The sequence below is a fragment of the Oncorhynchus clarkii genome, chromosome 13, assembly GCF_045791955.1.
Source record: "Oncorhynchus clarkii lewisi isolate Uvic-CL-2024 chromosome 13, UVic_Ocla_1.0, whole genome shotgun sequence".
NCBI classification, from domain to species: domain Eukaryota; kingdom Metazoa; phylum Chordata; class Actinopteri; order Salmoniformes; family Salmonidae; genus Oncorhynchus; species Oncorhynchus clarkii.
In genome coordinates this window covers 22,499,732-22,522,125 of record NC_092159.1, presented here as the reverse complement: position 1 = coordinate 22,522,125, position 22,394 = coordinate 22,499,732, and the positions used below count along the sequence as shown (strand labels likewise).

Sequence of the window (22,394 nt, the reverse complement as noted above, 5' to 3'; positions counted from 1 at the left end):
GGGGTAATCGTCATCCTCTTCACTGCCAGATTATAGAGGGATGCAGTCTGGGAAACTGCTAGGAAGAACGCCTTCCTTCAGCGCCATGGTATGCGTTTCGCCGACCATCTCAGCCCGGAGGACATAGAAAGAAGGAACAAGTTGTGGCCAACGATCAAGATAGCACGAAATGAGGGAAAGGCTGCTTACTTCGTCGGAGGACGATGCTTCATCAACGGTTCAGAAATCCATATTCCTCCCTAAAATCTCACTAGAAGGAACAGGTTGATGGTTTCAGCCAGGGTATTCTCATTTTCCTTATGTTGTTTACCTAACAATCATCAGGTGACTATTTTTCAGGAATACTCAGGTATTTCAATTTATTAGTTTGTTCTTGTATGACCAGAAGACCTATTTTGTTTACAAATTTACCAAGAAGATTGAAAGCTGTATTTATTTATGTATACAGTAACTAAGATACTGTTTTAAAGGGCATACAGGTCTGCTCTGACTTTACACGGTTATTGCTCTATTTAGTTATTAATACTTATTTCCAAAAAAGGTCTTAGGAACGTTTATATGTAAAACATTTTTTTATTCAATTATTTTATGATCAGTCTTCATATGCACTTAAAATAGTAGGTACCCTTTTATTTAAATTATTATTTGTTATTTTATTTCTCAGAATAGTTCCTGATTACACTAAAGGTTTTTTTTCGTCTCTCTTGCTACAAGAACCCTTGGTTTGGTCTTGAACATAATTTTCAGTTGAGTTGAATTTCAAAGCCAGATAACGTCTAGCTCAAAGGTTACGGAATAAGCTATTTTCACTTTAAATTGATTTAAATGGTGTAGATCTCGGTTCTTTATCGTTTACTTTTACTGCTCCTACGTCTTTGACTCATCCTACTACAGTTTATACTTTTATATAATCTTTGTTGTTTTGTCTTTGTCTATAGTTTCTCTTAATGCTAGGGGGTTACGAAACAATGTGAAGCGCAAGGCCTTATTTTTATTTGCTAAACAATTTCGAACAGATTTTTGCTTTTTTTTCAAGAGTCTCACTCAATTTCGGCTGGTGCCAACTTCTGGAGGTCACAGTGGGGCAACGATATTTGGCTCTCCCATGGATCTGAACGCTCCGCTGGTGTCACTACAATGAAAAATACCTTTGGTGGTAATATTCTACACTCGGAATGTGACCCCTTTGGTCACTTTATTTGTCTTGTGATCAGTTACAATGACATTACACTCATTACTGTAAACTTCTACGGGTTCAACACCAAACATGAGAATGATCAGTTACAATGACATTACGCTCATTACTGTAAACTTCTACGGGTTCAACACCAAACATGAGAATGACGAGTTACTTGAATCTATAGAGAAACATATACTTCATTGGTTATCTAAATTTCCCAAATCTTTATTATTAATAGGAGGGGACTTTAACATTACAATAGATAATTCAACTGATAGATGGCCCCCAGGTAGGCCAACCAATCAGAATTTGGGTTTAATACTTTTTATGGAAAAGTTTGATCTTACTGATATATGGAGAGAGAGGTTTCCGGCCGACAGCTCATTCACTTGGAGTAACAAAACAGGTTCCAGACAATCCAGAATAGATTTTTGGCTTATATCCAAATGTATTGATAGTGAGTGTGTGATACTACAAATATTTGTACTACTCCCCTCACAGACCATAGGGCTATTTACATTGATATCAAAATATTTACCCCCGATACTAACCTTGGTAGAGCATCCTACTGGAAGATAAATAGTTCATTATTAAATAATGATATCGTTAAATTTGAGGTTAAAGATCTGCTCTCACACTTTTGGGAAAGGGCTTGTGAAAAAAATCTTATTGCAAGAACTGGGAGCTCTTTCTAAGGTCCAAATACCTTAGAAAATATGGTAGTAATCTTGCTGAGGAGGAAAAGGTGATCATTAAGATAACTTCCCTTTCTCAGAGGTCCCCAGCCGACCTTTCGGGGGAGGAGAAGATGGAACTAATTGAGTTACAAAATAAACTGGATAATATATATAAATTAAAAGCAGAAGGAGCCTTTATTAGATCTAGGAAAAAATGGATTGAGGAGGGAGAACAGAATTCATCCTATTTCTTTAGACTTGAGAAATTTCACTCTAAAAATAACACTATCCATAAGTTAAACATTGATGGTGTTATTACAGATGACTAAAAATTAATCGCTAAATACAGTAGCAATTTTTACAGAAAATTGTATAGTTCTACGTATTGTCAGGAATTCACAGATGTGTTTTAACTCACTGAATAATGTTCACTCTATCAGTGATATAGAATTTAAACAGTGTGATGAACGTATCAAAGTTGAAGAGATTATAGAGTCTATCAAACATCTAAAGAACAATAAATCACCAGGTGTTGATGGAATTACATCAGAATTTTACAAATTATTTTCTGAACAAGTAGCTCCCTAAGTCTTTTTAGAGAGTATTAAAAACAATGTTCTCCCTCCTACAATGAGTCAGGGGTTAATAACACTGATACCTAAGCCTAAAAAAGAAGTGCTGCTCATCAATAACTGGCGTCCAATCTGTCTTCTTAATAATGACTATAAGATCAAGCCTTACTACTTGCAAAAATAATTAAAGAAGTCCTGGATGCAATCATTGTCTGGCTTTATGAGGAACAGACATATTTCTAACAATGTCAGACTAGTATTAGACATACTTGACTACTTAGACCTAATAACTGAGGACAGCTTCATATTATTTTTAGATTTTTATAAAGCATTTGACACAGTAGAGCATCAGTTTCTCTTCCACTCCCTTGAGAGACTTGGCTTTGGGGATTTTTTTCTGTAAGGCTATTAAGACTCTATGCAAATGGTAACAGCTCTATCAAATTGAAATATGGCACCTCACCCAGATTTGAGTAAAAGAGAGGAATTAGTCAAGGTTGTCCTATCTCTCCGTACCTGTTTTTATTAATCACCCAACTTCTTGCAAATTCTTTCAATAAGGTATTTCCATAGCTGGTAAGGAAATTATTATAAGGCATAACCATTACAAAGGATCAGAAGTCTAGAGGCTTACTAAATTCTAACCCTCTTATTAAAAAAACCCAGAAGAAGCTAAATCAATGGTTACAGAGGGACTTATCTTTAAAAGGTAGAGTCCTAATAACCAAGGCTGAAGGTATCTCTAGACTAACATATGGCACTCTATCTTTATATCTTGACAGTAAAATAAGCAAGGAGATAGACCAGAAGCTTTTCAACTTTCTTTGGAGAAACCATACCCATTACAGTAGGAAAACTGTTGTAATGAACACTTATGAGAATGGTGGACTGAATTTTCTGGACTTTACTACTTTAAATAATACTTTTAAGATCAATTGGATAAAACAATTCCTAAGAAGACCCACTTCTTGGTGGCCTTAAGACTTCTTCTTTGGTGGCCTTAACTTCATGTTGTTTTGCAATTAAAATATTGACAAAGTTCCAGTGAAACTTTCTGCTTTTCATCGGCAGGTTTTCTTGTCATGGTCCTTAATTTATAAACACAATTTTTCTCCACACAGATATTATACATGGAATAATCGGGATATATTTATAAAAATACTTATTTGTTTTTAGAATATTGGTTCCCAAAATAATATCCTATTGGTGAGCCAACTGGTAAATGCAGAGGGTCTTTTACTCAGTTATAAAGAATTCTTATCACTTTACAAGGTCCCTGTAACACCTAAAGATTTTGCAATTGTTTTAGATGCCATTCCCTCAGGTGTTGCTTTATTATTCAGGAACGTGTCAAGACCTGACCCTCAGAGCCTACCTTCTATTGACCCTGTTGACTCATCAGTAGGAAAGATTTGTTTCTCTTTTGGTCCATTCAACAACAGAGCGATACGAACCTTGTTTCAGCAGGATGTTGTATCTATACCTTATGTCATGCCTTATTGGAATGGATTTATTGATAATATCTGTTGGAAAAAAGTGTGGATGTTGCCACACACATACCTACTTGTTAACAAAATTAAGGAAGTTTCCTTTAAAACTATTCATAAATATTATCCTGCCAACCACTATATGAAGAAGTTTAAGGAAAACATCAACTCAAATTGCTCCTTTTGTAATGACCACCCAGAAACAGTGTTGCATCTTTTTTGGCATTGTATGCATGTAAGAAAACTGTGGCAAGACATCAGTAGGTTTATAATTGAACACATTTATGAAGATATTACACTATTGTGGAGAGATGTACTGTTTGGATTCTTTACATACAATAGAAATAAGCTGAAACATTTTTATGTAATTAATTTCATTATTCACAAATGTAAATTTACAAACAGAAAACCACATTTTCGTACCCTACAAAAAGAAATTGAACTGTATTTTAAGACGGTTAAATGCTCTACTAACAAAAAAGCTGTTAGAATTGTAGCTCGATGCATGTCCCTTAAGGTCCTTGTGTAATTGTAATGTGATATTGTACCCCCTAGCTCGATTGTCCATTGTTTGTAATCTATGTATGCTTGTGTTCCCTCGTGCTTTATGTATCGATTTGTTGTTAATAAAAATAATAATAATAATACAAATTTAAAAAAGGGCATGTTCTATCAGCACACTAGAACGTGTTGAAAGATAAATAATCAGTAGTATACGTGACACAATTAGGTCTCTGGGCCAAGCTTTGCCAATGTTATTTGTTTAATAAGTCAAGTGTAGTAATGCAGTGCATTGATTTTTTTCTAACCATAATTTGTAAGAAAACTGAATAGTGAACAAGTGTGAAGTACAATTAGTTAGTTGACTGTTTCATGCCATAATCACCAGTCTTTTGATATAGTCAAAATTGGTGACAGAACGTCAGTCTTTATAGGATCATAGTCAAAACAGAACATCAAGTCTTTATAGGATCATAGTCAAAACACTGAGACCAATATGATTACAACGAAACAGATACATATAGCACACCTTTGAAACAGAAATACAATCTAGATAGGAGCTGACCTTCGTTCCTCCACAGTGGAGGCTGTCCCGGTGTCTAGCTCAAAGTCCAGGTCTGGGTGCCGGTTGACGTGACAGAGTGAGTTGTCTCGTTCCCTCTCTCTCTGTGTGTTTGTGCTTCTCTCATTCCTCCAGCTGAACTCGGTGGATCGTCAACGCTGTGTCCCTAGCTGTCCCTCTGCTTCTCTGAACCACAATGACGCACTGGGCCTCCCTTGCTCTCCTTCTGGTTTTGAGCCTCTCCACCCAGGGGACCCTCTCCCAGGACGCTGAGGAACCTGCACCAGTGGACCCAAGCCAGGCCCCTGTCGACCCCTCCCAGGCAGAGGATGAGGACGAGTGGGGACTGAACTCCGTTAGGGGAGGCTTTGAAGCCGTAAATGGATACTTTGACTCCGTGCTGGAGCTTATGGGCGGACGCGATGGAGTGTGCCAGTACCGCTGTCGATATGGTAAGAACATGATCGACTCCTCTGGCTAGCCTATCATACATGTATCATATGCGTGGCATGCCAACGATAGTCAGAGAAGTTGGCGAAACAAGCCCACCTAGACCAGGCTAGTGATTAGTTAGCCGAGATATTCTGTTCTGTATAGACCGCTTCCATGTGATCCTAAATTCAAATTGCGTAACGATTATCCGGGCAGGTAGAGATCCATTATAGATTAGCGAGATGGTACCCAATGGAGATAAACATGGACATTAAGATTTTCTGAGGTCTTTAACACATCCTCATGTTGAAGCCATTTAAACTCTTAAATGCAAGGACACCATATAACTGATTGGGGAGAGCTTATACTAGGATTTCCTTTGACATTACTAATAACCTTTATCACCTCACATCTGATAATGCACCTTAGTCAGTGGACTATGAGCAAGGAGAGAGAGCTGGCAGAGGTGTCATGAGGTACAGTGTGAACTACTCAGTGATTCACAGCTAGGCTGTAGTCTTCACCTTTGATATCACTTGTCCCATGGGCTTTACCTGTGTTGACCATGGACACCATTGATGAACTGATAATCTTCTCCAACAACGTCTGTTGTCTGACATACAATTTATGGACATCCAACCTCCCACTGGGCACACACTGGTTGAATCAACATTGTTTCCACATCATTTCAATGAAATTAGGTTGAACCAGTGTGGAGTAGACTTTGAATTGACATCTGTGACCAGTGGGCTCCCTTTGCTGGGTTGGTCAATCAAGTGTGGATGGCAAACAAGGATGGGTTCAGTTCCATTTCAAGTCAATTCAATGAATTTATCAAGTAAAACTGAAATTCCAGTTCCTACTTTCCTCTTTGGATTTAAAAAAAAATTAAAAGTGGAAATAAATATTCCTCATGGCATTTCTTGAATTGAAGGGAACTGATGTCTCTAACATTCTTTCTACCTCAGGTAAAGCTGCTCTTCCTCGCCCTGACTACCAGATGCCAGAGCCCAACGGCTGCAGCGCCTACTTCCTAGGCCTTCCGGTACCCAATAGTGTATGCATATGTAGATGATTGGATACACACGCACACCCACACATTAATGCTCGGTGAAACATTTCCCCAATCAAGTATTTTTCGACTTGTACATTGGTCATACAACTCCAATAATATACAGATTGAAGAGTATGCATGCACTGAGTGTACAAAACATTAGGAACACCTGCTCCTTCAATGACAGACTGACCAGGTGAACACTATGATCCCTTATTGATGTCACTTGTTAAATCCACTTCAAATCAGTGTTGATGAAGGGGGAGGAGACAGGTTAAAGTAGGATTTTTTAAGCCTTGAGACAAGTGAGACATGGACTGTGTATGTGTGCCATTCAGAGGATGAATGGGCAAGACAAAATATTTGAGTGCCTTTGAACAGGGTATGGTAGTAGGTGCTAGGCGCACCATTTTGAGTGTGTCAAGAACTGCAATGCTGCTGGGTTTGTAAACGGTCAACCGTTTCCTGTGTGTATCAAGAATAGTCCGCCACCCAAAGGACATCCAGACAACTTGAGCATTGGAGTCATCATTGGCCAGCATCATCCCTGTGGAACGCTTTCGACACCTTGTAGAGTCCACACCCCGACAAATGGAGGCTGTTCTGAGGGCAAAAGTTGGTGCAACTCAATATTGGGAAGGGGTTCCTAATGTTTTGTACACTTAGTGTATAACACCATTATAGCACACCAGAAACACACACTCACCACCCTTGTTCTGTTCCATCAAGGTTGATCTGGGTATCCCTGCCATGACTAAGTGCTGCAATCAGCTGGACATGTGTTACGACACCTGCGGCTCCAACAAGTACCGCTGCGACTCCAAGTTCCGCTGGTGTCTCCACAGCATCTGCTCTGACCTCAAGAAGAGCCTGGGCTTCATGTCAAAGGTTGAAGGTCAGTCAACCTGATGCAGTGTACATGGAGAGTTCCACAGTCTGAAAAGTGTATAAGCCATCAAGCCCTCGATCCCTCTGTTCCTCAACTCCCTCTCAAAGTCCATTGCAGGAGGCGCCAACGTCCCTCCCCTCAAAATTTCTCCAATGAACTTTGAGGGGGCGCAAGGAATTCAGTAAAAATCTAAGATTTGACAGCTTGTACACTTTTCATACAGAGCCACAGATTACACCTACAGTCCTATACCTGAACTTCATTGCACTTTCATCAGGCCTATTGATATTTTGCTCAAGATGTTTAAATAGGCCAGTAATTAACTCTCATCCCCATGTCCCTCTTTACCTTCTAGCCTGTGAGACGGTAGCAGACACCCTGTTCAACACAGTCTGGACTCTGGGCTGCAGGCCCTACATGAACAGCCAGAGGGAAGCCTGCCTCTGTGAAGGAGAGGAGAGGGATGAGCTTTAAATTAGGGTTACAGACCTACACACACACACTCACGTATGCATGCATACACACACACACACAGCTCTCCTATTCACCAAGTAATATGGGATGATACGTCACTCCAAATGACTGCTGGAGATTCGACTTGATTAGGGTTTTTTCAAAAGACTCATATTTCGGCTATTTGTGTAATTTATTTGGTGTTTTACTTGGTTTTGTTTAACAGGACAAGTGCTGTATATTTGCAACAACTGTTGGGTTTATTTTTTTTAAATCTACAAAAAACATTGTACTACAATACAATCTTGTATTTGTCTTGAGTTATGGAAAATATGACAATGCCATGTGCTTCAGACTGCATCTCTTCCTGAAAACAGGGGAACACAGAACGCACACAAATCTGAAGTTCAAACTATACACTAACTATACAAATATACTGTACATGGATTTACAAAGATGAATGCCAGACATTATCTTCTATTAAATTCAAATGTGTTTTATATCTCGCCATAACTTAATTCATGATTCATTTTTTAATTGACACAATTAGGTAGAAATTATACATTACTCCACACTTAGTCCTGAGATACAAAGAAAGCAGTTTATTCAGTTAAATATATACAAAATGAAACAGGACAGGATCTATAAGCTTGGGATTGAAAATAGTTAGACAGTTTCCTGGCTTTTATAACTAAAACAACCTCCTGGTACTGCCCATGCCATAAAAGCAATCTGAACATACAGTACACTGAAAAAAAACTTCAATATGAATCCTCAGAGGATATGGCCAAAAGACAAACCTATGGTGGTATTATTATACTGAACAAAAATATAATAGCAACATGCAACAATTTCTATGTTTTTACTGGGTTAGAGTTCATATAAGGAAATAAGTTCTTTAGGCACTAATTTATGGATTTCACATGACTGGGCAGAGGTGTAGCCATGGTTGGGCCTTGGAGGGCATAGGCCCACCCACTTGGCAGCCAGGGCCACCCACCACCAGGCTCAGCCAATCAGAAATATTTTTTTACAGACAGAAATGCTCCACAGCACCCCCCACGTGGTCTGCGGTTGTGAGGCCGGTTGTACGTACTGACAATTTCTCTAAAACGACGGAGATGGTAGAGAAATCAACATTAAATGATCTAGCAAGAGCTCTGGTGGACATTCCTGCAGTCAGCATTCTCCCTCAAAACTTGAGACATCCGCGACATTGTGTTGTGTGACAAAACTGTACATTTGTACATAAAGTGGCCATTTTATTGTCCCCTGCACAAGGTGCACCTGTGTAATTATCATGCTGTTTAATCAGCTTCTTTATGACAACTGTCAGGTGGATGGATTATCTTGGCAAAGGAGAAAAGCTCACTAACACGGATATAAACAAATGTGTGCATATGGAACATTTCCTGGATTTGTTTTTTCTTCAGCACTTCACATGTTGCGTTTATGTTTTTGTTCAGTGTACAAATCTAGAAATATTCTGGTGGTAGAATGCAATCAGTGGTGGAAAAACTACCCAATCGTCATACTTGAGCAAAATTTAAGAAAATGACTCAAGTAAAAGTCACCCAGTAAAATACTACTTACGTAAAAAGTATTTGGTTTTAAAGATACCGAAGTATCAAAAGTCAAATGTAATTGCTAAAATATACTTAAGTATCAAAAGGTAAAATAATTTCTAATTCCTTATATTAAGCTAACCAGACGGCACAATGTGCCAGATCAGAGACAGTAGAGATGACCAGGGATGTTCTGATAAGTATGTGAATTGGGACCATTTTCCCATCCTGCTAGGTATTCAAAATGTAATGAGTACTTTTTGGTGTCAGGGAAATTGTATTGAGTAAAAAGTACATTCTTTTCTTTACGGATGTAGCAAAGTAAAAGTTGTCAAAAATAAAAAATAGTCAAATAAAGAACAGATACTCCCAAAAACAACTCGCTCATCGGCCAGTTAATTTGGTACACCACCCCATTTACGAAAATGGATCGCTCTTACAGACTCTTTTATATAAAGCAGGGAGATAGGGATTGAGGCATTCAGTTACTGTTCCATTGAACGTTAGAATGTACAAAACAACTGACCACCTTCCTGGGCTTTTCATACACAACAGTGTCTAGTGTTAACCGAGAATTTATTTGACCTTTATTTAACTAGGCAAGTCAGTTTAAGAACAAAATATTATTTTCAATGATGGCCTAGGAACAGTGTTTTAACTGCCTGAACAACAGATTTGTACCTTGTCAGCACGGGGGTTTGAACTTGCAACCTTCCGGTTACTAGTCCAACGCTCTAACCACTAGAATGATAAAAAAAATAAATCCATTCTGCAGCAGTCCTGTTGGCGAAAACAACTCGTTGATGAGAGGTCAAAAGAGAATGGCAAGAATCGTGTAAGCTAACAGACGGGCCACAAACAGACAAAAAATGGCGGTGTGCCGAACAGCATCTCAGAATGCACAACTTGTCGATCCTTGTCACGGATGGGCTATTGCAGCAGACGACCACACCGGGTTCCACAGCTAAAAACAAGAAGCAGCAGCTCCAGTGGGCATGTGATCATCAACACTGGACAATCGAGGAGTGAAAAAACATTGCCTGGAGCATGACAGCAAGTTCAGTTTACTTGAGTGGCCTGTGCAGTCCTCAGACCTCAACCCAGTACAGCATCTTTGGGATGAGATGGAATGGGCTGTTTGCAGCATGAATGTATTGCCGTCCAATCTGCAGCAACTGCGTGATGCCATCGCACCAGCATCCCTGTGGAACATTTCAGACAACTTGTAGAATGCCCCGAACAATTCAGGCCGTTCTGGAGGAAAAGGAGGATCCGACCCGTTTATGTACCTAATAAACTGGCCAGTGAGTGTATATTAGATAAAGAGAATGTTAGCCAACGGATGTCCACGGGGTCTGGATGGGTCAGCAGCAGGTTTGGAGGGGAGGTGAGCTCATGACGCACTGTGAAGATCAGCAGAAAAGAAGAAGACTTGAGATGAATGATGTCATTGCGTGAGTGTCACAAATAAAATATTCTCTAGGTATTATTAGTGACATCTTACATTTTAAGGTGTGATCTGACTACAAATTCATTGACATGAAACAGATGTTGAATTTCAAGCTGTTTTACCTACAACAGCCGCCCTTTCAGGTTATGCTGGGGCTTCTGATGGGGCTTCTGATGGGACTTCTTTTAAATGCGTCGATTTCTGCTTCATCTTCAGGTTGAACTCGCCAAGCTGCGGAAAAAAACAACAGAATTATTGTCTTTAAAAAGGCTTGGTCATATTGATCTCTCAAATCCTCACTATTTAATTAGTAGAAAATCAAGAGGGACATATATCAAGGTTTTGGTGTTTCTGCCACTCTCTGGGGATGAAATGTATTAACGTTTAGAATAGATGCAGACATGCATTCTTCATAACCAATAGGGGACATCACAAATTAGTGAAGTACATATCATAGCAAAGACAGTACTTTGATTCATTCGAGCAAATGTAGTCTCGAACTCTAAATGTCACAAACCTTTTTCTTTAATTTCACCTTCATCTCTTCGTCTGTCCTTTTCTGCTCTGTCTCCCAGTCTGGCTTTTTCTCAGCCTCGGGTTCAGAGAGGGCAAATAGGTCCGTTGCAGCCACATTCGCCACAGAGTCTGCAAACACCCTCTGCCATTCTGTCAATGATTTGTCCTCCGCTTCTGGCGCCGTCTTGGGCTCTGGTTCAGAGGGGACCTCAAGGCCTTTTGCAACCGCCTCCGCCAAACGCAGTTTCCACCTTGTCATATAGGCTCTGTTTCTCATGGATAAACCTTGGTTGAATAAACCTCCTTTTTCTTCCAGTGTTTTCCCCTTTCTCCCTTTTCTATTTGGGAATCCTGTTCTAGAGGGTGCCCCAGAATACTTTGTAGCCACCGGAGGGACCACAAAATGCAATTTCTCCCCTTCTATGACTGCATCTCCTTCTGGCACTTTCTTTGTACCGGGCTCCTTGGCAGCCAGAGGAGTTTCTTTAAGCTGCCTCAATTCTTGTATATTTTTGCGATTAATCAAGTTAATCCGATAGCGTTGCCTCTTCAGTTGCATTTTTATACTCAAACGGTTTAGTCCGGCAGGCTTTGAGTCTTGGTTTATGCTGGGATGGACAAGTCTGGGCCACACAGTCTCTACTTCCTGTTCAGGGATGCTCAGGGATGCGTCTGGGTCCCTCACTTGTTCATCCATGTTTGTGAACTGAGGGTTTCCAGTGGCCTGTGTGTATGGCTGGAAAAATCTTTCTGGAGTGCCACTATAGTAAGAAGGTGGGCAGTTGGGGTACAGTGGATACCCAAGGGGGTTAGGGGGGGGAACTGTACCAGGGAGCACGATACTCGGGGGCATGGTACTAGGGAACACGGTAGCAGGGGGAAAGCTACACCCTGGAGGGAAGGCACTGGCGTAGGGGCTGCCGTGGTATGCCATGTACTGAGAGTACTGCACTGGGTCGGTTGCCATCAAAGATGCACGAGGGTGTGTAGGATCGTTGGAGTATGGGTAAAACCCCCGGAAGCTTTCCTTGTCCCCATCCCACTCTTTGTCTCGCTCCCACCATCCCTCTCTGTCCTTGTCTCTCTCAGATCTGCTCCTGTCCCACTCTCTGTCCCCGTCTCTAGTACTAGAGTGTATTTTCCTTTCTGTCTCCCACCATCTATATCTATCCAGCTCTCTGGTACTAGAGTGTCTGTCTCTCTCAGATCTGCCCCCGTCTCTCTCTCTGTCCTGGTCTCTGGTGCCTGAGCGTCTGTCTCTGTATCTCTCTCTGTCCTGGTCTCTGGTGCTTGAGCGTCTGTCTCTGTATCTCTCTCTGTCCTGGTCTCTGGTGCCTGAGCGTCTGTCTCTGTATCTCTCTCTGTCCTGGTCTCTGGTGCCTGAGCGTCTGTCTCTGTATCTCTCTCTGTCCTGGTCTCTGGTGCCTGAGCGTCTGTCTCTGTATCTCTCTCTGTCCTGGTCTCTGGTGCCTGAGCGTCTGTCTCTGTATCTCTCTCTGTCCTGGTCTCTGGTGCCTGAGCGTCTGTCTCTGTCTCTCTCAGATCTGCACCTGTCTCTGTCAGATCTGCCCCCGTCTCTCTCTCTGTCCTGGTCTCTGGTGCTTGAGCGTCTGTCTCTGTATCTCTCTCTGTCCTGGTCTCTGGTGCCTGAGCGTCTGTCTCTGTCTCTCTCAGATCTGCACCTGTCTCTGTCAGATCTGCACCTGTCTCTGTCTCTCTCAGATCTGCCCCTGTCTCTGTCCTGGTCTCTGGTGCTTGAGCGTCTGTCTCTGTCTCTCTCAGATCTGCCCCTGTCTCTGTCTCGGTCCTGGTCTCTGGTGCTAGAGCGTTTGTATTTTGCGGTCCACCGATGGCAAGGAGGGCTGGAGTTGGAGCTATCTGATAACAAGGTAATACTGTGACATTTACTTGAGCATGCTCTCTCCTCTTTATCTTTCCCTTTCTCGCTCTCCTCTTTCTCCTTCTGTTTATCTTTCTCTCTATCCTCTTTCTCCTCCTGTTTATCTTTCTCTCTATCCTCTTTCTCCTCCTGTTTATCTTTCTCACTCTCCCCTTTCTCCTTCTGTTTATCTTTCTCACTCTCCCCTTTCTCCTTCTGTTTATCTTTCTCACTCTCCCCTTTCTCCTTCTGTTTATCTTTCTCACTCTCCCCTTTCTCCTTCTGTTTATCTTTCTCACTCTCCCCTTTCTCCTTCTGTTTATCTTTCTCACTCTCCCCTTTCTCCTTCTGTTTATCTTTCTCACTCTCCCCTTTCTCCTTCTGTTTATCTTTCTCACTCTCCCCTTTCTCCTCCTGTTTATCTTTCTCACTCTCCCCTTTCTCCTTCTGTTTATCTTTCTCACTCTCCCCTTTCTCCTTTTGTTTATCTTTCTCACTCTCCCCTTTCTCCTTCTGTTTATCTTTCTCACTCTCCTCTTTGTCCTTCTTGCTCTCCTCTTTCTTAACCCCCCACACGCTTTCTTTCTTGCCCCCCTTCTTCCCCAGGTCTCTCTTCTTCCCATACAGCCTCTCCTGGATCCTGTCATTCAGTCGGCCCAACTCCTCCACCCCCAGATCCAGCCCAACAGTCTGCAGCAGGCTCTGGATCTGTCCGTACTTCTGCTCATCCTCAGGCCTCATTTTCCTCTTCTCATCCACCTGTGGAGACATGGACTTGAGCCTCCCTTTCCTCTTCTCCTCAACAGGTGGAGACTTGGACTTAAGCCTCCCTTTCCTCTTCTCCTCAACGGGTGGAGACTTGGACTTGAGCCTCCCTTTCCTCTTCTCCTCAACAGGTGGAGACTTGGACTTAAGCCTCCCTTTCCTCTTCTCCTCAACAGGTGGAGACTTGGACTTAAGCCTCCCTTTCCTCTTCTCCTCAACAGGTGGAGACTTGGACTTAAGCCTCCCTTCCCTCTTCTCCTCAACAGGTGGAGACTTGGACTTAAGCCTCCCTTCCCTCTTCTCCTCAACAGGTGGAGACTTGGACTTAAGCCTCCCTTTCCTCTTCTCCTCAACAGGTGGAGACTTGGACTTAAGCCTCCCTTTCCTCTTCTCCTCAACAGGTGGAGACTTGGACTTAAGCCTCCCTTTCCTCTTCTCCTCCACCTGTGTAGACTTGGGCTTTTTGTTTTTTGGGCTATCCATAGCCTGGATGAAGCCTAAGCTAAGGCTATGTTGCCCAATCTCTCCTCCTCCACTTTGTAAGAGACTGCGGTGCTGTGGCAGAACGTTACCTGCTTGGGCCACTTGACGCAACAGATCCCCAAACGGATTGGGCTGAACCCCGAGTAGTGTGGGCTGACCCCAGAGTATATTGAACGAACCTTGTGGGAACTCATCAAATCGGGAGCGCCTTTTGCGAGAGGGCACCTTCCTCTCACTCTTAGAGTTGGTCTCGGGCTGGCCATGAAGTGGAGGCGGCTGACCTTGTGGCAGCTCCTCTCCCATAGAGGGTAAATCCTTGAAATTGTTGACAATCTTTGAGAGCCTGTCGATGTCCACCCCTTTGTTGAGGACATTGAGGAAGTGCTGGAAGCCCTTGGCTGCTTTGTCCTGAACAATGGGATAAGGGACCAAACATGAGGAAATGTCAACAAATAACCATCCACTGCAACAGCTATATACATTTTAAACGTGTATGCTGGTCCGCTTCCAAAACACAATTGATCCCAGATATGGTACATAGTACATACCTCCTTATTCACCATGGGATTGCGTCGCTGCGCCAATAAAGCCTCCACTTTGAGTTTCAGAGGATGCTCCTCTTCATGGACGTCCAGGGTAAGGCTGCCCTTCAATCTGCTGTCTTTGTGCAGGATGGACTCGTTCATCCGTTCCACAAAGCTTTTGACCACTTTGGGCGGATGGAGAACAAGCTTGGGAGGGACCTTCTGGTTGGCAGCCTCCTGGAGTAAATTTAGGAAAATATTGAATGTACCGGTACCACCAGTATCAGAGAATTAAACAAACTATTCTGACCAACAGAAAGAAAAAACATTTTGATTTTGAAACCATTCAATTTTGAGATAACCCACTAACTAAAAATGACAAAGTTAGTTAGTGGGTTATTCCGATTTCAGAACCATAAAACATTGTCCACCCAAATCTGCCAGGGGGGTGGGTCTAGTCTAGTCTCCCTTACGGCCAGATCAGGTGCCTACATAGTACACACACCATAGACATACAGTGCCTTCGGGAAGTATTCAGACCCCTTGACTTTCTCCAAATTTTGTTACGTTACAGCCTTATTCCAAAATTGACAAAAAAAATATATATAATCCTCAGCAATCCACACACACAATACCCCATAAAAATCTGAAATACATTATTTACATAAGTATTCAGACCCTTTGCTGTGAGACTCAAAACTGAGCTCAGGTGCAACCTGTATCCATTGATCATCCTTGAGGTGTTTCTACAACTTGATTGGAGTCCACCTGTGGTACATTCAATTGATTGGACATGGTTTGGAAAGGCACACAACTAGAGGTCGACCGATTATGATTTTTCAACGCCGATACCGATACTGATTATTGGAGGACCAAAAAAGCCGATACCGATTAATCGGGCAATTTATTTATTTGTAATAATGACAATTACAACAATACTGAATGAACACTTATTTTAACTTAATATAATACATCAATAAAATCAATTTAGCCTAAATAATGAAACATGTTCAATTTGGTTTAAACTTTGCAAAAACAAAGTGTTGGAGAAGAAAGTAATATGTGCCAATATGCAATATGTGCCATGTAAAAATGTGTGCCATGTAAAATATGTGCCATGTAAAAAAGATAACGTTTATGTTCCTTGCTCAGAACATGAGAACATATGAAAGTTGGTGGTTCCTTTTAACATGAGACTTCAATATTCCAAGGTAAGAGGTTTTAGGTTGTAGTTAATATAGTATTTATAGGACAATTTCTCTCTATACCATTTGTATTTCATATACCTTTGACTATTGGATGTTCTTATAGGCACTATAGTATTTCCAGTGTAACAGTATAGCTTCCGTCCCTCCCCTCGCTCCTACCTGGGCTCGAACCAGGAACAAACACATCGACAACAGCCACACTCGAAGCAGCGTTACCCATCGCTCCACAAAAGCCGTGGCCCTTGCAGCGCAAGGGGAATAACTACTCCAAATCTAAAAGCGAGTAACGTACGTTTGAAACGGTATTAGCGCACCCCGCTAACTAGCTAGCCATTTCACATCGGTTACACCAGCCATTAGGCTGATAGGCTTGAAGTCATAAACAGCGCTGTCATTGCGAAGAGCTGCTGGCAAAACGCACGAAAGTGCTGTTTGAATGAATGCTTACGAGCCTGCTGCTGCCTACCACCGCTCAGTCAGACTGCTCTATCAAATCAGGCTTAATTATAACATAATAACACACAGAAATACGAGCCTTTGTTCATTAATATGGTCGAATCCGGAAACTATCATTTCGAAAACAAAACGTTTATTATTTCAGTGAAATACGGAACCGTTCGGTATTGTATCTAATGGGTGGCATCCCTAAGTCTAAATATTCTTGTTACATTGCACAACCGTCAATGTTATGTCATAATTACATAAAATTCTGGCAAATTAGTTCGCAATGAGCCAGGCAGCCCAAACTGTTGCATATACCCTGACTCTAAGTGCAATGAACGCAAGAGAAATGACACTATTTCACCTGGTTAATATTGCCTGCTAAAATGGATTAGTGATTACGATTGATTGTTTTTTTAAAGATAAGTTTAATGCTAGCTAGCAATTTACCTTGGCTTCTACTGCATTCGCGTAACAGGCAGGCTACTTGTGGAGTTCAATGGTTAGAGCGTTGGACTAGTTAACTGTACGGTTGCAAGATTGGATCCCCTGAGCTGACAAGGTGAAAATCTGTCGTTCTGCCCCTGAACAAGGCAGTTGACCCACTGTTCCTAGGCCGTAATTGAAAATAAGAATGTGTTCTTTACTGACTTGCCTAGTTAAATAAAGGTATAACAAACAAAAACATTACGAAAAAAAGAAAAAAAAGAAAGGAAATCGGCGCCCAAAAACACAGATTTCCGATTGTTATGAAAACTTGAAATCGGCCCTAATTAATCGGCCATTCCGATTAATCGGTCGACCTCTACACACAACTGTCTATAAAGGTCCCACAGTTGACAGTGCATGTCACAGCAAAAACCATGCCATGATGTTGAAGGAATTGTCTGTAGAGCTACGAGACAGATCTGGGGAAGGGTAGCAAAACATTTTTGCAGCACTGAAGGTCCCCAGGAATACAGTGCCGTCCATCATTCTTAAATAGAAGAAGTTTGGACCACCAAGACTGTTCCTAGAGTTGGCCGCGAGGCCAGACTGAGCAATCGTGGGAGAAGGGCCTGGGTCAGGGAGGTGACCACGATGTTCACTCTGACAGAGCTCTAGAGTCTCTGTGGTGATGGGAGAAACTTCCACTAAATCAGGCTTTAAATGGCAGTGGCCAGTTGGAAGCCACTCCTCAGTAAAAGGTACATGACAGCCCGCTTGGTGCTTGCCAAACGGCACCTAAAGAAACCAAGATTGAACTCTTTGGCCTGAATGCCAAGAGTCACGTCTGGAGGAAACATGGCACCATCCCTATGGTGAAGCATGGAGGTGGCAGCATCATGCTGTGGGGATGTTTTTCAGCAGCAGGGACTGGGAGACTGGTCAGGATTGAGGGAAAGATGACTGACGCAAAGTACAGAGAGAGCCTTGATGAAAACCTGCTCCAGAGCGCTCAGGACCTCAGACTGGGACCAAGGTTCACCTTCCAACAGAACAAGAACCCTAAGCACACAGCCAAGACAACGCAAGAGTGGCTTCGGAACAAGTCTTTGAATGTCCTTGTGTGGCCCAGTCAGCGCCCAGACTTGAACATCTCTGGAGAGACCTGAAAATAGCTGTGCAGCAACCTGACAGAGCTTGAGAGGATCTGCAGAGAAGAATGGGAGAAACTCCCCAAATACAGGTGTGCCAAGCTTGTAGAGTCATACCCAAGAAGACTTGAGGCTGTAGTCGCAGTCAAAGGTGCTTCAACAAAGTACTGAGTAAAGGGTTTGAATACTTATGTAAATGTGATTTCGTTTTTTTTAATGATCGGTGATACTATCAAGAGCAGTGTGCGGTTTCCTTTTCCCCTCATGATAAATTAGCAAAAATGCCTAAACCCGTTTCTGCTTTGTCCTTATGGGGTATTGTGTGTAGATTGTGTGAGGAAAAATTTGATTTAATCATTTTTAGAAATCAGACTAATGTAACAAAATGTGGAAAAAGTCGAGGGGTATGAATACTTTCTTAAGGCACTCTATATAGTTTACTCACACACAGCTCCAGCTCTGAGAGGCCCAGCTTATGAGCTAAATCAGCAGCACGTTTCAATTCAGAATGAAAAATGTATGTGTTTATGCTACAAATGTGAGTGTATCAAACCCAAATCTATTAATTCTCTAATCAAACCGAATCGTTTCAAACTAAAACATATCGTTCCCGTATCAGAGCACATACATCTAGATGCATGTCAAATCGTCTTGAAAGGGAAAGATGCACATCCCTATTGTATTTATGTATATGTGGTGAAGTTGTGCTGTTGAGTTTGCGATGTAAGACACATTTCCTGAAAAGGACACACAAAGAACTAAGAAAGACTTTGAAGATGTATGATGCTTATCAAGCCTACGTTGTCCCTGAATACTGATCTAAGGTCAGTTTAATATTTTATTTTTTTTTACCTCTAAATGGTTAATGGGGACAGGTTTATGGGTAACTGATTCGAAATCTTCACTTGGGGGTTATTCAACTGCCTCTCCTTAGTCTATGTAATGGAACAGAACAGTGCATCAAACATCAGAAAATCAATCGATTCATCAATACAGATGTAGTAACAAGCACATACCTTTGAGCGACATTCATTGGTCCATGCCCGCTTTCTCAAAATGCAATTCACCCTCTCTTTAAGAGTAACATCGTTATCGGAAACATTTGTTGGTAACACTTCAAGGTCCTTGTCCTTCGTCTTCTGTTTACAGATGGCCTTTGATTCAGGCCCAACCAATTCCATGGCAAGAACAGCTTTTTTAAGGGCAATCTGTTCCTCGATGATCTCCAGCTCCATCCTGTTCCGAAGGAGCTCCAGGTCCTCCACACTGAGCTCCACAGGATCTCCATCAACGTCCCCATCTGTGTCTGGGGAGAAGGGAGCACCACTACCCCTCAATGAGCCTTCGCTCCAGTCTCTGGACGATGGGTCCATTGTGTAGCTCATATCAGAGGAAGCACCATAGTCCTCCCAACCTTCTCTAGTCCTCCTCATGCTGGAGTATTCACTGTAGAGCTCTCTGGCCTGGCCGTTGCCTCTCGTCTCAAGGCCATCGTCCCATTGCCCTGAGCTCGGTTCTCTGTACTCCCTCCGCTGACTGCATCTCTCTGGTTCTTCATACTCCCTCCGCTGACTGCATCTCTCTGGTTCTCCATACTCCATCCGCTGACTGCATGTCTCTGGTTCTCCATACTCCGTCCGCTGACTGCATCTCTCTGGTTCTCCATACTCCCTCCGCTGACTGCATCTCTCTGGTTCTTCATACTCCATCTGCTGACTGCATCTCTCTGGTTCTCCATACTCCATCTGCAGACTGCATGTCTCTGGTTCTCCATACTCCCTCTGGTGATTGCATGTCTCTGGTTCTCCATACTCCCTCTGGTGACTGCATGTCTCTGGTTCTTCATACTCCCTCTGGTGACTGCATGTCTCTGGTTCTTCATACTCCCTCTGGTGACTGCGCCTCTCTGGATCCATTGGGTACATTCTGCCAAGGTGCCTGAGCTGGGCTGATACTCTGCAGAGAATAAAGGGGTGGTGAACTGTACTGTGTGTCTGGGTGACAACTATAAGACTAACGTTAAGCATGTGATGAATATAAACATGTTTTGTCGTTGATTATGCTACATTGGATGTTCTTTGCCCAGATATGCCTGTTCAAGGCAAGACATAAGGACTCAAAGTAATTAACAGGCTTCTAACAAACAAGTTCCAATATATAGGTAGTTAAATTTGACTTATATAATGCCAACCTGCTTGTAAAATATTGTTTTGAATGTCAGCTGAAATGTGCTAGGTAGTCATCTAATTTTCAGAGCAGGCCCGCATATAGCTTGCTAGCTAAATATTGTCAAATGTAAGCATGCCAGGTAGGAGAATATCGACAAAATGTATAAAATATCCAAATCTAAAGTCACGTTGCCACTTAAAAGGTGCAAGCAATGATTGTAATAATTGTTTACCTCCCGTCTGCCCCCTTCTAACGCGCTAATGCTACCTTCACAGGCCTTTGTGTTCGCCGTCTCGTTCTGGATCTTCAGAGGTACCGATAACGTGCACGTACACAACCAGAGTCTGAAATAAATCGAAGTGCTTTGACTTGGAAATACTATTGTATATTGTTCAATTGTTAGAACGGTAACTGATCAAACAATAAACTCGTTTCCAGGCCCCTAATTCAAGTTAAATTATTTCAGCTTCATAGGACCAAAAATTCCAATACTGCCACCAATAGGGCAGAATGCGAAAGTGCATGGGATTTTCTAATACAAAACCAATGGAAGGTGTCCCTGAAAAGGACTGTGAAGCTCAATGCGTTGAAATATGACACACTACACACTTACAATATTAGACAGAATATTTTATTCAATTACATATTTACAAAGTGAAAGATGATCTATAGAAATCGGTCGGCTGACTGAACTGGGGAATGAAACAATGGCAGTTCTTTTAGCTATCAGGCATGACAACTTACAAACATAATTCCACCGCTAGTCTTTTCATCACATTGATACACATGCACTATGTCCAGGGCCAGGAGTTTTTCCTGACCACATGACCAGACCAAGTAAACTCCACGCCCTTATTTGGTTTATAAACAGGCGAATTGTCTCTGGCAGCCAAATACTCCATCTAAATTGAGGTACGGTTCTAGAAACATAAAGCCACCTACTTTCATATGCAAAATATACTTTTACTCCAGTGTTATAAAAGCAATAAGGCCAGAGGAAGAGTGGTATATGGTCAATATACCACGGCTAAGGTCTTTTCTTATGTATGACGCAACACAGAGTGCCTGGACACAGCCCGTGGCAGTGGTATTGGTCATAATCCCAAACCCCAGAGGAGCCTTATTGCTATTATAAACTGGTTACCAACGTAATTAGAGCCGTAAAACTAAATGTTTAGTCATACCTGTGGTATACGGTCTGATTTACTATGGCTTTCAGCCAATCAGAAATCAGGCCTCAAACCACCCAGTTTATAAAACCGGTTTTAACAGTTGCAGCCGACAGTATTTTTCAGTGATGAGTTTGTGGTGTCCATTATTCGTTTCTACACAGGTTTTGGGAGACGCAGATCGCTAATTAGCACAGGTAGTCAACTGTCTCTGTACGTTTTCCGTAAACCAGCACTGGAACATGGAAATATGGCCGTGGGGGAACCCTAACCCAATAAACGGGCGTTTGTTTCTCTCCACTGACATGTAAGATAGTTCCTTATGTTTCCAAAATCGTACCGCAAACGATGTGTGAAATGATGCATGTTAACATTTAGTGCAAGTGTCTGGGGTCTTAATAAAACTCCCCCGGCCAGAAGATACTATCGTCAGTAGACGCTAAAGGTACTTAGCATATATGAGCGGCCTAGGTCCTACTACATACACACAATACCAATAAATTACACTGAAAATAACTTCAATGTGAAGCATTTAAGGACAAGGCTCAACTTTAACAAATCCTTTGTTAGTGTCATTACAAATCTATAAAATGGTTGATAGGTAACAACGTAAGCCAACTGATGTCCATAGGGTCTGGATGGGTCAGCAGCAGGTTCTCTTCTAGTGGGAGATGAGCTCATGATGCCCAGTGAAGATCTGCAGAAAAGAGAAGGAGTTGAGACGAACGACTTGCTATGATATAATACAATCATGTTCCCTTGAAACCAATGTATTTCTGGTGCTTTTACTTACAACAGCTAGCCATCCTTTGAGGCTGTGTTAGGCGCGCCTATCTTCAGC

The 22,394-nt window shown here is 42.1% G+C and overlaps 2 protein-coding genes across 5 annotated transcripts; one reads left to right on the top strand and one right to left on the bottom strand.

The window, feature by feature from the left end:
• The first annotated feature begins 49 nt into the window (after positions 1–49).
• On the top strand, positions 50–8,162 carry LOC139424636 (group XIIB secretory phospholipase A2-like protein). Of its 2 annotated transcripts, none has more exons than XM_071176659.1 (4): positions 50–5,431; positions 6,380–6,468; positions 7,195–7,360; positions 7,710–8,162. In XM_071176659.1, the coding sequence occupies exons 1-4, from the start codon at positions 5,176–5,178 to the stop codon at positions 7,826–7,828; spliced, it is 630 nt and encodes a 209-aa protein (XP_071032760.1). In that variant the 5' UTR covers positions 50–5,175; the 3' UTR covers positions 7,829–8,162. The 2 variants fall into 2 exon arrangements, with proteins under 2 accessions (XP_071032760.1, XP_071032761.1); XM_071176660.1 differs by having other exon boundaries at positions 52–5,431; positions 6,380–6,456.
• A 227-nt stretch (positions 8,163–8,389) lies between these two features.
• On the bottom strand, positions 8,390–20,886 carry LOC139424635 (trichohyalin-like). 3 transcript variants are annotated; one of them, XM_071176656.1, is made up of 6 exons: positions 20,617–20,886; positions 19,232–20,171; positions 15,014–15,226; positions 11,340–14,873; positions 10,945–11,053; positions 8,390–10,775 (listed from the first exon to the last, which is right to left on the bottom strand). In XM_071176656.1, exons 2-5 carry the CDS (start codon positions 20,138–20,140, stop codon positions 10,967–10,969), a joined length of 4,743 nt encoding a protein of 1,580 aa, XP_071032757.1. In that variant the 5' UTR covers positions 20,141–20,171; positions 20,617–20,886; the 3' UTR covers positions 8,390–10,775; positions 10,945–10,966. The 3 variants fall into 3 exon arrangements, with proteins under 3 accessions (XP_071032757.1, XP_071032759.1, XP_071032758.1); XM_071176658.1 differs by having other exon boundaries at positions 10,949–11,053; XM_071176657.1 differs by having other exon boundaries at positions 20,652–20,844.
• Positions 20,887–22,394: the final 1,508 nt, after the last annotated feature.

What these genes read in the sequence shown, in the direction of transcription:
- LOC139424636 (XM_071176659.1), top strand. Translation starts at nt 5,176, where the DNA reads ATGACGCACTGGGCCTCCCTTGCTCTCCTTCTGGTTTTGAGCCTCTCC. An exon ending in GCCTTCCGGTACCCAATAGT is followed by an intron (nt 6,469 to 7,194) that starts GTATGCATATGT and finishes TGTTCCATCAAG; the next exon opens with GTTGATCTGGGTATCCCTGC. An exon ending in CTTCATGTCAAAGGTTGAAG is followed by an intron (nt 7,361 to 7,709) that starts GTCAGTCAACCT and finishes TTTACCTTCTAG; the next exon opens with CCTGTGAGACGGTAGCAGAC.
- LOC139424635 (XM_071176656.1), bottom strand. Translation starts at nt 20,140, where the DNA reads ATGTACCCAATGGATCCAGAGAGGCGCAGTCACCAGAGGGAGTATGAA. An exon ending in ATCCCATGGTGAATAAGGAG is followed by an intron (nt 14,874 to 15,013) that starts GTATGTACTATG and finishes CCCATTGTTCAG; the next exon opens with GACAAAGCAGCCAAGGGCTT. An exon ending in AGGTGAAATTAAAGAAAAAG is followed by an intron (nt 11,054 to 11,339) that starts GTTTGTGACATT and finishes TTTTTTCCGCAG; the next exon opens with CTTGGCGAGTTCAACCTGAA.